General features: G+C 40.9%; 1 protein-coding gene across 1 annotated transcript; it reads left to right on the top strand.

Annotated features, from left to right (window-relative positions):
• Positions 1-653: 653 nt before the first annotated feature.
• Positions 654-13541, top strand: klhl17 (kelch-like family member 17). The gene is made up of 12 exons (XM_086029019.1): positions 654-829; positions 2105-2369; positions 3638-3759; positions 3841-4062; positions 7088-7204; positions 7277-7490; positions 7575-7719; positions 8208-8375; positions 8461-8549; positions 8664-8737; positions 8839-9020; positions 11144-13541. Exons 2-12 carry the CDS (start codon positions 2156-2158, stop codon positions 11370-11372), a joined length of 1776 nt encoding a protein of 591 aa, XP_085885145.1. The 5' UTR covers positions 654-829; positions 2105-2155; the 3' UTR covers positions 11373-13541.
• The last annotated feature ends 1123 nt before the right edge of the window (positions 13542-14664 follow it).

Genomic DNA, 14664 nt, shown 5'->3' with positions numbered 1-14664 from the left:
AATGATCGCAACATCCACGGCACAGGCATCGGAACAGCTGTGTATTCTTTGTTTACAAGTAATTTTCTTTACACCGGTTTGCACAAGACTGGGAAAATTCTGGAAAAGAAACAATTTGCTACTCTCACACCGACAGCGGTTGCTGGTGAGTAGTGAGTACACGTATTGCATTACTAACAGACAAAGAAAACAGTGAACCACCAAAAGTGGTGGCCTTTATTTCGTTTTCACTGGCAAAATGTATATTTCATGGCATGTAACTGTAACGTGTTTATATTTGAGTTCATGTAACGTCAACGATAACCAAATTGGTACTTAACCAATCATGGCTCTCTTACAAGAAACCCGCCCTTTCGCGCAAGCGCAGTCGTGCCATTCAAATTTACTTCTGGAGTCGGAGGCGGACTTTTTAAGGTCGTGTGTGCTTATTGTTAATAGTATACAAGCTTTGGAACTCAAATTTAACATACGACGTGGATTTAAAATTATATATTATATATTTGATGCGAATACCTTGAGTATAATATCATCCTAATCCTCCACACAAAAAGTTGCTCTCTGCTTTGAATCGTATTCACGCTTCTAAGGGGAACTGTTGTGTTCCACCTTAACAGACCAGGTCCATACATTTTTTTGTGCATTGACGTCAATCGTATACAGGACACAAAACAGGGCTTTTCTTTAATATTTCCTATGCTTGAGACGAATATGGACAGATAGCTTCGCTGCAGCAGATTTCCAAACCATCCTGACTGCGACAGCTGCAGGCTCATCTTACATCATTTCGGGGGAAACACGAATTGCAAATATAACCGCAACAAAGCTCCCGGTAAAGAGACAATATCCCTATTACATCTCTGTGTCTGCTAATGTTGTCTATTGATAATGACAGACCAGTTTGGAAAAAAAATATGCATACGTGGAATTATAGACGCGTTGTTACACAGTACTATTTTTCCGTTGCCAACATTTGGATTGGCTCTCAGAGCTTTGCAGATGGCAGCTAAAGCTTCGGAGACAAACTCCGTGGGCATTAAATATTGTCCCCATCACCAGAGCATGATCATTAGTCGTATGTGGTGTGTGTGATGCGCGGCGTATCATGCTTAAAAATGAACCTAAAGCTTAATGTCAGGCAGCGGTGGTGTCATAACACACGGACGGTGTCATATTCGCGGGGAAACAGAAGAAACCAAATCTACTTTTCCTCCAAAAGGATATGATGTTAGTTTTAGTTTTCAAAGCGCCCACGATTCTTTTCAGTAGGTGACTGTAGGTAAACTTTTGCATTTATTGTGTTTCCTCCCCCCAGGCCAATAGCAAACACACATTGGTTACACCGAAAATAAAATTAATTAAATTAAATAAAATAAAAAACTGGCACGATTCATTGACACCATCAAAGAGCCTAAGTTTTATAGTTTGCAGTGGTGTGGAACTGCACACACTCAGTGGTCTTTCTAACCTTATTTAGTGACATCAGAGGGTCAAAAAATTAGAAGCTGCATCAATATGATGTGCCGTTTGACATTATCGACAATAATAGCAATGGTGAATCTGACATTAATGGCAATCAAATTATTCACTTTGCGAAAATACTTTATTTTTGGAAAGAGATCTTCATAGCTTTGCAGACGTACCTAATTAAGTACCATGTTAGTTTAATTAGCTCAAATTCTTTGTTATTTGTTTCATGTGTGAGGTTGAATTGTTTCATGCAATGTGCATATTTACCATAACACAAATGTTGAGTTAAAAGCCATCGTTACTACAACCTTCTAACGTCCAATTATAATTGAAGAAATAATGTACATTCTGTATACTGCACTATAGACCTGATGTTTTGCTGCTTTGGGCTTGGGACGCCGAGTGCCCAGCCAGCCTGCAATTAATGATCGCACTTCTTGGATCTCTGTTGTGCTGACAGGAGTCCTGTCATGCCTGTCACCATGAGAAGTAAAGCACTAACTAAAAGAGCCATGATTGCTCTGGACACCTGTCATAACACCTGCTGATGAGCTAAGCTCTTTCAGGTGGAAGACTGATGACAAAAGATATTTTATATTGTAGTTTTGTACGTACGTAATGACAATCAATCTTTCAGTTGGCCAGAGTGCGGCACAGGCACGAGCCGACGACCGCCACACCCGGCACCATGATGGAGGGAGGCATGCAGCTGCTAAACCGCGACGGCCACAGCATCTCGCACAACTCCAAGCGCCACTACCACGACTCCTTCGTGTCCATGAACAGGATGCGACAGCGTGGGCTCCTGTGCGATATTGTGCTCCACGTCTCCAACAAAGAGATCAAGGCGCACAAAGTGGTGCTGGCTTCTTGCAGCCCTTACTTCCACGCCATGTTTACCAGTAAGTTCAGCACAGTGCACATCATCCCCCAAAATCAGCCTGCATTTCTTTTTCTTTGTGCTTTCAATCCATTTGCCTCAGGATTTTTTAAGATCTGGAGTTTTATGTCAAAAACAACGTATGAGTGCAGTAAATGACAGCTTATGCTTTTTAACCATCATTGTTTCCATGCCTCCTCTTCCTGTCTGGGGACGGGTGGTCAGCGTCGCTGTGTGTCTCACATTTCCTCTCTATACAAATTATGTATGTAATTATGTATTTCCAGATACCACGCCTCATCGAGTCTAACTCAGATACAAATGAGCCCATTTTGATAGTCTGGTTAGCTTTTTGGTCTTATAAATGCCAGTGCAGCTGTAGTTTGAAAAGTATGGATGGGCTTTCAGCCACCTAACAGCCATGGTTGGATTTTCCATTATAGTAGTTATTTTGTTTTTTGATGTAATTTTTAGAGCACATTTGTTAGTGTTTGTTATTTTTTTTTAAATGCTTCATTTTAGTTTCAGATTAATCTGATTTGGTATTAGTTTTAGTTTTTTTTTGTATGTATGGAGTACCGTATTTATCGACTGCAAGATAAAAAACAAAAGTTCACTAAGTTTTGTGTAATAAAGTAAACTACAATTCCTGAACATATGTTCGACCTTACTTTTTCTATACGGCTATACAGTAATACAGCAATAAATACATTTAAAATGAAAAATTCATGTATGAAATTTATTGACAAAAATGAAAATGAAGGAATCTTCCCTATATTTATAGTTAGTTTTATAAATGTAAAATGCTGTTAAGAGCTAGGTATCGTTTTTTTTTTTAAAGCACTCGATTGGTCCTCAAATGAAAGAATAGACAAATTCTAGCAGCTGAGCACTGTTATTGTGTCCCTGAGAAAACCTCCAAATTGACAACTTTTTGAGCTGTCCTATCATTCTGAAATTTGTGTGTGTTAATTTGTTGTTTGTGTGGTGCAATGCATCTAATGCAAAAATATACACAAGTTTCCTATTGGTTTACAATTTCAGTAGTATATTGACAGTATTAGGCTATTCTAAAGATGGCAACAAATGAGCTTCACAACATACACAAACTAGAACTGTTGCCTCACAGAAAAAATGTACTGGTTGAGAATGTGGCTTCCTAAATGTTGCTTATCCCCTGCCTCTCACCATCTCAAGCCAACTGGCTCTAGATTTCCTGTGACGTACACAGGATGTATTGAAAATGGATGGATGGCAACTATGCTACCCTTATTGTGTACTCTTATGTAGATGAGATGTCAGAGAGTCGTCAGACCCACGTGACGCTACATGATATCGACCCCCAGGCATTGGAACAGCTCATTCAGTATGCCTACACAGCGGAGATCGTGGTCGGGGAGGGTAACGTTCAGGTAACCTACAGATTAGATAATCAATCATCACTATGTATTGACTACGCCCTCGGAGTACTTCCACCTGCAATCCTTCCGTAGACATTGCTTCCAGCAGCTAGCCTGTTGCAACTCAACGGGGTGCGAGATGCCTGCTGCAAGTTCCTCCTCAGCCAGCTGGACCCTTCCAACTGCCTGGGCATCCGAGGCTTTGCTGACACGCACTCCTGCAGCGACCTTCTCAAGTCGGCGCACAAATACGTCCTGCAGCACTTTGTGGAAGTATCCAAGACAGAGGAGTTCATGCTGCTGCCATTGAAACAGGTGGGTGCAAGTGTAGTAATGCATGTAAAAGAGCATTGCCAACCCCCCTATTTTTGGCGCACACAAAAAAATGTGAAAGGAGCAGAGAACGCGGCCACAAGCGTGATAAAATAATGTGATTCTTTGTGTTTATTTAACAGACATTTGATCTTCCTTAGCCGAGTGCATCTATCACAGTCCCTATTAGTTTTATCCTCCCACGAGCTGCCATAGACTATTTCATCTGGCACGTCAACTCAGCCGAGCTATAGCTTATTCAGCAACTGCTCTCTGCTGAATGGTTTCCATCCGTAAAAGTCGTCATTTCCAGTCTGAACTTTCTATTGAGCCCACATAATGATTGCTTTGCTAAGGCATCAGTTGTTTTTTTTTCAGTATATGAACTCTTAGATGTCATCCGAATGTACATATCGCTGGTGTCGGGCCAAAACCTTGTACCTCCAAAAGGGTAATTTTTCAGGAGACCCCAAAAATTGGAAGTTTGTTCAACCATTAGCATTGCATTGTGAAAGACAGCGAGTGTTTTTGCAACACTTTAATGCAAGAAATTGATTTTCTGGCTATTTCCAATTCTATAATTCTCCCATAAACTAACCATTTGGCAGAAGCATATGAAATGCGCTATATAAATAAAAATGTATTGTATTGTATTGTACTCATGTCGTAGTATAGGGCAGTGTAAGCACAACCAAGACATGTCTGTGATATTACAACTACGGATGTCCCGATCATATTTTTTTTTGCACCCGAGACTGAGCCACCTGATTTTGAGGATCTGCCGATATTGAGTCCCGATCCGATACCTCGGCAATGTATCCAAATTGTATTCATTTAAACATTTTTTAACAAAACTATCCCAACTTTCATTTCTGCCAAGCAAAATGCTCAATTTGCACACATTGCTAGTCGCCGTTTATTTATTAAAATATTTCCATTCTGCAAATTCTCATTGTTACATGACGCTAGCTTCGCGTTAGTTTCTTGCGACAGCTACCAGAACGTTCCCTCGCTGGCAGTGTTCCGGCTGTGTTGCGATGGGAACTACTGGGATGTTGAAGAGGTTGCATATATTGCTTTAAAAGAATGGGGAAAGGTTGGCCTTTATGCAGGGTGACAAAAAAATGCAACCAAGTAGTTTGTTCTGTGGAAACGCTGACACACACTGTAGTAACCAATGTATGGCTTATGAAACCAAACCAGCAAGGGATAAACACCTACTGTAAATGATAAAAAGGTGTATTTGTCAAATCTTCCATTAAGTTTGCCTTCCTCCAGGCCCGGTTAATACATTAGATGAGCTGTAGGCCGCTGCCCTCATCTGACCAGACAGCACCTGTCTGCTCTGGCCCAACAAACCCACCCAGCCTCATCTCAATCTGGGAACAGTGCCAGCCAGCCACTCAGACTGCAGCACTCTGTGTACAACAGAGCCACATTATGTGCCTTAGATATATTTTCGCATGGCTTAGCATTAAATTAACATGCAAGTGATTATGTGTGACTACTCCACGTTATGTTCATGGTGCCAGGAAGGATATTGTGGCATTTATGTATGCTGAGCAGCAAAAGGAATCAATTGGAGGTGGGAGTTATATACAGCATATTTGGTCCAGTATTTAGTTACTGTAGGTTTTTTTTTTCTTGGGAAGTGGACTATAATACAAGGAGGAAGATGTTCCCAGGAGTTATTGTGCGTGTGTGCATGCATGTGAAGGCGTTTCGTTCATTTTCGGGAAATCCCACATACTTTATGAAATACACTAACCCCTGCACAGTCCCATGAGATTCAATACCAAAATAAACACGCATATTGATTGATGAATACCACTCTGACATTGTGATTTAAAAATCAAGTACTGGTATTATCTTTGTGAAGTCACAATTTTGGATGCCATTGCACAGAGTTTGTGCATCCCCTCTCACTGTAAAGAAAAAGTCATAGCAAAACAGGTATTATGTTTAATCATTAAAACATGATGACAACATAATTCCAGTCACATGTGTGAATCAAACTTAACTGACCAGCACATCAAAACTTAATTATATAAAAATAAAAGTGAAAAAGGCGGTAATGGAAAGTAGAATCCCATGCCAAATGTTTTAAATTCTTCACTCTCTGTCTGTTCCTCTTCTCAATAAATTCTAAAGCTAATTTTATGTGTCCCAACTACTACAATACACTTCAACTGGAACACCAGTGACTGGATGTAGCTGAAGTTGAAGTGCATTTTGGGCATCGTTTTTGAGCAGAAATGCGCATATTTAATCTTTTGAATTTTGTGAGAAAAATCATCGTGGGAAAATGGAATTATGAAAAGTTCAAAATATCAGTCAATGTTAGCACAAAACCATCAGGCTTCTGCTTGAAAGTAAAATATGTCAGGAAACAGCCATTAGAACAGCTGGACTTTAATTGGGGTTAATTTGAGGCGGTTTGTGTGCAGATGTGTGCTGACTTCAATTTGCAATGACTTTGAAAGTGATTGGTTCATTCTGAACACAGCCACATCTCCAGTCATAAGAGGGTGTGCAGTGTGCACACATGCACCACATTATATCAGCTGTTTATTTTTACTACCCCTCTGGCTCTGCCCTCTCATATTTTCCCTCATACTGTGTGTATATATATATATATATATATATATATATATATATATATATATATATATATATATATATATATATATATATATATATATATATATATATATATATATATAATTTTTTTTTTTTTTTGAGTCATATTTGTAATGATTTATTTTTGTCTCCTTTTTTATACCAGAAAATCCTGGCAGAACAGGGGTGTGTGAACTTTTTGTCCAGTGTAAATATTTACCACTGCACAAGAAAACACTTCACGCGCCTTTTTTTTAACACGGGCAAATCTAGGAACAATCTTTAATATCGTGGAAAGAAAAATCACAATACAGTATTCATTAATTGTCTTGGATAAGTTGTGTTACTAAACTGTATTGTTCCCATGTTTATTTAACCATTACATTATCACTTTATCCTGTCCTAGCAGGTCCTGGATCTGATTTCCAGTGACAACCTGAACGTACCATCTGAAGAGGAAGTGTACCGTGCCGTGCTGAGCTGGGTGAAACATGACATAGATGGTCGTCGGCCACACGTTCCATGGGTAGGACTCACTCACCTGAGATGATTTCTGACTGCTTCTCAGCTTACCCCAACAATGCTGCTGTCCTGTCAGTTGATGAAGTGCGTGCGGCTGCCACTGCTGAGGCGAGACTTCCTGATGAGCAATGTGGACACAGAGCTGCTGGTGCGTCACCACTCTGAGTGCAAGGACCTGCTGATCGAGGCTCTCAAGTATCACCTGATGCCCGAGCAGAGGGGCGTGCTCAGTAACAACAGGACGCGACCTCGCCGCTGCGAAGGCGCCAGTCCTGTGCTCTTCGCTGTTGGTCAGTGACAAACTCAGGACAGTCAAATGAATTTTAGAATATGCCAAAATGATCTTATTTGAACATTGTGTGTATGTGTCCCAGGTGGGGGCAGCCTGTTTGCTATTCATGGAGACTGCGAAGCATACGATACCAGGACGGACCGCTGGCACATGGTGGCATCCATGTCCACTCGGCGGGCCCGGGTGGGCGTGGCAGCCATTGGGAACAGACTGTATGCTGTTGGCGGGTGAGTGACAGTGTTAAGTTAACCTTTGCTGGGACCCCCATCTTATCATTTCAACATCCGTGCATCCATTTACATTCATTGCCTGACTTTGGGCGAGAGGCGTGGTAGCAGGGCACATAAAGACAATCAATCATTCACTCTCGTATTCACCCCAATGGGTCATTTAGTGTCTTCAATCAACCTAATATCCAGGTTTTTGGAATGTGTGAAGAAGCTGAGAAACCCATACATGCACGGGGAAGCAAAGGAATGAGAGGAGCCGCTTTAGTTGAGGGTGAATCAAGTCAGCTGTGTTCACTCCCACAGTGGCGCAAACACCCAATTCTCACTGTGCCTGTCTGCGAAAATCCCAAAATTAAAAAATGCTTTGCGCTGATTACTACTTGGCTGAAAAAATATTTCACAGTGGTTACATAATTGAAAAAAGGTTGAGAACCACTGCTGTACAGTATGAGAAAGAAATGTTAATTTTTCCACATGTCATTCAGGTATGATGGGACCTCAGACCTGGCAACTGTAGAGTCATATGACCCCATCACTAATTCCTGGCAGCCTGAGGTTTCCATGGGAACGCGACGGAGCTGTTTGGGTGTGGCGGTCTTGCATGGATTGTTGTATGCGGCTGGGGGTTATGATGGAGCTTCCTGTCTTAACAGGTACACACAGTAGTACAGTATTAGAACATTGGTTTTTGATTGTCTTTTCAAGACATGTTCAAAGATGTCTTTATTCTTTCTACAGTGCAGAGCGTTTTGACCCTCTGACCAGCACATGGACCTCAATTGCTGCCATGAGCACACGCAGGCGATATGTTAGAGTCGCAACTCTAGGTAGCAACTTGTGTTGCTTGGAATGCTTTATATTGTAATGTGACATCATGAGGAATTGATGCTCAACTGCTTATGTATGCATTTTGATAGTTTTCGCGTTCTTTCCCCCTCCAGATGGTAACTTATATGCAGTGGGTGGTTATGACAGTTCCTCACATCTTGCAACAGTGGAGAAGTATGATCCTCAGGTACATATTGTGGTTTTTATTATGACATAGTAAAACTTTGATTTGTGGGGGGGTGAATATTAATTAATGACTGTTTCTTGATTGTTGGATTGGATGAACAGAGCAACACGTGGACACCCATTGCCAATATGCTAAGTCGACGCAGCAGTGCCGGCGTGGCCGTTCTGGACGGCATGCTCTATGTAGCAGGAGGTAATGACGGCACCAGCTGCCTGAACTCGGTGGAAAGGTTCAACCCCAAGATCAACACGTGGGAGGGAGTGTCTGCCATGAACATCCGGAGGTTTGTCTGCAGGCACAATTTACAGTTAGAACAACTAAAAAAGCAGGATGGAATATCCTTGATAAAAAGCTATTATTACACAACGAAAGACTATTTGGGCTTCCTAAAAAAAAAAAAAAAAAACATCTGCAAAATGATGAGAATAATTTTGGCCACGTTGCCAAGTACAGTCCATCAAATACACAGAAGCTTTCAGATATAATCGATTTCAGTGTTAAAGTCTGCGAGACACAGCCGCCTGTAATGGCTTGACATTATTTGGACATTTCATTTGGGGATTTTATCTTCAGGCTAAAAACCTTAAGACTGTTCCCACTTTTTTATGTATGATGATCCCCCTCAGTTGCACCGGCACATACTCTTAGACAAACATAGATGCAGCAGATCAGAATGGAGCAGTGGGCTTTTGAGGTGTGGCCATCTTGGATTTGTGGATGTGTCAGCTAATTCGCTCGACCCCCTAGACCACTGATGTCAAAGTCAAGGCCATGAAAAAAATTTGGTGTGGAGCGCTGTTATTATCCAGTTGCTGGGAGGCTCATTTTACAGTTTAAGTAATGTCACACTGTGCTGATCTCTAATCTGTCTCTTGACCCAAACACATACCAGTGTAGAGGGAAAAAAATAATTTCACCCTGCCTAAAGGTCAGTCTTTTTTTCAGATTATGTGTGACAATTAAGTTACTTTCCTGATTACTAGAATTTAAAAGTAAGTACCGTAAGTTCAATTACAAGTTACTTTATTGGTTACATTCAACCTCCGTCGACAACCCTACTTAACCTAAAAATGACAATCGGTTTTACCAGCGCTTTATTAGAAGAGTATTTTTTATCAGTAATGTTTAAGAATAGTTTTTATTGAAATAAAACAAAGCAAAGTTGGGGGCCAGGCATCCACCCGACAGGGGTATCCACAGCCCACTACCCCTCCACCCGCTTTGACGAAAAGGTTTCAGTGGGCAACAAAACGTCTTTGGCCTGGCAATACACAAGACGGATGTGTGTCAGCTAGGAAAGCTTCCGTAAAAATGTTCTTTGGCATCAATCTGACAAAATCATCTAACGATTTGATATTTTTGGATTTTTCTTTTTTTTTTGTGCTTTGTTATGCCAAAGCCCTGCTTCAATAGGATAGCAGTAAATGGTGTCAATGAAGTAGGTTGAAGTGGTACAGCTCTACTAAAAGACACATTTTGTATGTCAGGGAGGAGCCAAGTTTAGCCTGGGTTGTTAGTGGAAGAAGTCACAAGAGCGTCTTCGCCACTTGTGCAAGTACGTTTTTCAAAATGAAATCATCTTAAGCCATTTATTTTCAAGAGTAATGTAATTTGAGGTTGAAATGATGGTAAAGTGTTTTGGCATCAAAGTTTGCGGTATCTATACAGTTAAAGTATTAATAGAAGCAATTTCCGTATTTTCTGGGCTACAAAGCCACACCTTAATATAAGTTGCAGCCACCCTATTAAAAAAAAAAAAAAATGAAAATAACGATATATAAGCCGCACCTTTATATAAGCCACACCTATGTTGAAAAATGTGATATTTACTGCATTTACAGAATTTTGAAACGGATTTTGAACTGTACATGTACATGTATGTACCTGAACAGATTCTTTCCTACAGTGCCTTTTAACACGGCAGCAACTTTGCTGATTAAAATGGAACAGAACCAAGAGCAAATAACCACTACTTATCTTCATTTCACTTCCCGCTGCTGCCTCCAACATCTCACCATAGATTCATTGACGCTAAGCTTGCACACGTCCACCTTTTATTTCGCTGCTTCCACATACCACCTAATGCATAACCTAGTGCTTTGCGCCCCCACCTGTTGAACTCCTCCACCTGCAATCACATCCTGTTAATTGGCAATTGTATTGTAATTCCGGTTGGAGAGCCCCTAGCGGTGGAAGAAAAATCCACAGAATAGCCGCACCTTTATATAAGCCACATGGTTCAAAATCTAGGAAAAATGTAGCGGCTTATAGTCCGGAACATACGGTATAAACATTTTTGGGCACCAATTGATCTTGGTTTTTCACTATCTGTGGCAGGACTCTGTCCCTATCCCCTGCAAATATGTAGGGGTTTACCTTTTGGTTTATTTTGTTTGCTCGTCACAGGAGCACTCACGATTTGGTGGCGATGGATGGCTGGCTGTACGCCGTGGGAGGCAACGACGGCAGCTCCAGTCTCAACTCTATCGAGAAGTACAACCCGCGCAGCAACAAATGGGTGGCTGCCTCCTGCATGTTCACGCGCCGCAGCAGCGTGGGCGTGGCTGTGCTGGAGCTGCTCAACTTCCCGCCGCCGTCCTCGCCCACCCTGTCTGTATCCTCCACTAGCCTTTGACACGGGGTCATCGCTTGGCTGACCTCAGCCTCCGCTGCTACACCCCAGACCCACTCTGGGAAGAGACGTAACTGCTCAGTTTGAGGAGAAGGATGAAGATGAGGAATAGGAGTGTAAATGAGGCTCCTGGCTGTTATTACTGGCACTTTTGGGACGGATTGGCCATCAAAAATGTCCTGAAAATATGAATTAGGACAGATTAGATTGAGCTACTGCCACACCAGAGGTCTATTTTGTACAATGAAATTGAATATTTTGCCCTTCTATGCGGCGCCCTATTCATCCAAGTTCTCTCTCCTCAAGAGTACAAACATATTCCTAATTAATATTGACCGACCTTTGCACAAACCTCACTTATTTGCCACCACCCCAAAATGTAGTGTTTGCAGTCTCACAAGAGACACTGAATAAAATGAGAATGTAGTTCAGTGGCTGGTTATAACAAACTGCATGTTTATTCCACAACAGCTGGCATCAACTCCCAAACTGGGAGGCTAAAATAAGGTAGCGCTGCTAATGTCACGCTAGGTGGCAGTAACATGCAATGGTATTCCCCACCCCCTCAACCCTCACCCCCAATGCGCACTGTGAGAAAAGCATGTGCACAACACAGGACCAGCCAAGCCCTTGTGTCTAAAGGAGTTCCAAACTTTTAAGTGAGGAAATTTAAAGTATTTATGAAGATGTGTAAATGTGAAGATGTTTAACTGTAAGATATTCAGAGAAGGAAAAATATGAGATACCTATTTAAAAGTGTTTTAATATATTTATTTATGTGTGACTACGCTGTCAGTGGACTTGATGAAGTGCGAGAGGAGTAGTGTGGTTGCGGATCCGAGATTAGTTGTGCGAAATTCCATTTGTTTCCCTTAGGGATGGGCATTTTGACTACTTTTCTTTAGTGGGAATTGAGTAAAATTAGCAATAAGATAATGATATTTTTTGGAATATTTGAAAGGAATTGCCCTGTTTCCTTGCGAGTCTCATGGTGAGCAGAATAATGATGCTCAGTGGAGTTGTGTGGATGTAGCACAATTTTCCATAGTTGAAGTCAAACTTCTAAAGACTGCAAAAGTTTGGATCTACTCATCAGAGCCTCTGCCAGGTGTAGCAAAGTAGTGCACTCAATTTGACACAGTTGGTACAAAATAAGGTTTATGTAATTTACTAGGTAAATGTAAATCTTACTAGGCCCATGTGTAGTCTATGAGTTTCTCCACTCCCACTTGTATGATGATCATGTGACTCAAATACCACAAGGGCAAACGGAGGACTTCTTTATGAAATAAAATGACAGCAGCATGCAACAATGAATTGCAGCACTCAAGTAGAATGCAACTGAGATGTGATGGTCATTCTTCTCATCCTGTATTTTCTGTCATGTAGTTTACAATCTGCCTGGTAGAATCAATCCAACTTCTGTTACTTACTGGCACTGCTACTAAGTATAAATGTGTATAGAAATATAAACCTAACATTTTGTGTGTCCATTTATTTTTTTTTATTGCCAGTATTGAACTTCCATCCCAAATGGAACTTAATATCATGGCTAACAAACTGTAAAATCCCACATTGTAAACTATTGTGAGACATTGCCCTTTTCCTATATTTTGTTCAAGGTTTTCAGTTTCTACCTCATTTTTCCATTGTTTGTCAGAGAGGGCCCAGCCAAATCAACTTGCACACGTCGAATGGAGGTGCTATTAGTGTCTAAATCAGGGGTCACCAAGTCCGGTCCTCAAGGGCACCTATCCTGCATGTTTTCCATCCCCCCCTGCTGCAACACACCTGTTTCAAATGATCTGTATCGTTATCAGGCTTCTGAAAAGCTTGCTAATGAGCTGATCATTTCAATCAGGTGTGTTGCAGCTGGGAGAGATGGAAAACATGCAGGATAGGTGCCCTTGAGGACAGGACTTGGTGACCCCTGGTCTAAATCTACCAGGGAAGGACAAAGGACCACATATGGCATGTAGATCAAAATGTCCTGTAAATAGGAAGATGTCTCAATGCATCCATGTTGTTCAATGTGAACGTGACTGTAGCAACTTTTTTAAGATTGTGCTTCGCTTGTATTTGGTGAATATTTATTTGAACTTTAAAATATTGAATTTTGCACTCTTGCAAATGGGGCAATACAAAAATGAAATAAAGATGTTCCAAATGTGATTCAAGTTTGAGACACGATCGAAATCTCTAAATGGGCAGCGTGTAACCCACATTTTCAAATGTATTGCATCTCACTGTGCCTTTTACTGTGAAAACACGTTCTGAAACTTGTGTTGCTAGGCTCACTTGCTATACAGCATTGCTTGGTAGTGTCCCAATATGCTCTCCTTTCACTGTGAGCTTCGCAGACAGCTGAGCATTCTCATTTGACCCTTTCTGAAACCACACCTCAAATGACCACTACACACGACACTCTGCACACACCATTTGAAACAAGTTGAATCAGCCATAAACAAAAACAGGCAACTCATGCAATAGGTTTGATGATGATGACAACACACACCGGTCCGCCATGAACACTTGCACAATATAATGATATCCAATGCAAAAGCTGCATATAAAATAATGCCTTTATAAAGATAATACTGATGTCACTGTCAAATAGGTATTACAAAGTAGTTTAACACAGTTAATTGTTGTGTTTGTAGCTAAATGAGAATCAAAATACAGTATTGGAAACCACTATTAGTACCTAAAGCTGTGTTCACCGACAATTCCACTGTTGTTGCATATTATACTGTTGTCTATTAAAAGAGAGACAGCAAAACATGTTTTTTTCTGTAAAACTTGCAATGTTTCTTTCAATTTCCATTTTTCTGTAGTTGCAGAGGACAACAAATAACATCCATCTACACCAGGGATGTCAATTTTTTGTTTTGGTCACGGGCCACATCGTAGTTATGGTTTTCCTTGGAGGGCCGTTATGACTGTGAACCCATATAAATGTAGGCCTCATTATCAAATGTACACAGGAAATTTATGGATAACTACAAGTAATTTTGAAATCAGAAGCCAGTAACAAAATAGTTTGCTCAACTATTTTTGAGTCATTTAAAATGTCAATTAGAAACCAAAAAATGCTTGCAATATCTCAATGTCATGAAAAGTGAAGACAATTTTGCAATTTTGGTAATTTAACAAGAAGCATGAAGTTGACACACATGATTTGCTTTCGCCTTCCACATAAAATGAGGTGGCGGCAGGGGCTGAGCCATGGGTGGGCCTGGGTGTGCAACAGGCCCAGCCAGATTGACAGACTGCCCACCCAGTGAGATTCATGAAA

The sequence above is a fragment of the Filicampus tigris genome, chromosome 1, assembly GCF_054856515.1.
Source record: "Filicampus tigris isolate MCC_2025a chromosome 1, RoL_Ftig_1.0, whole genome shotgun sequence".
NCBI lineage: Eukaryota > Metazoa > Chordata > Actinopteri > Syngnathiformes > Syngnathidae > Filicampus > Filicampus tigris.
Note: the sequence above shows the minus strand (reverse complement) of the source record. Positions and strands in the feature narration are given on the sequence as shown.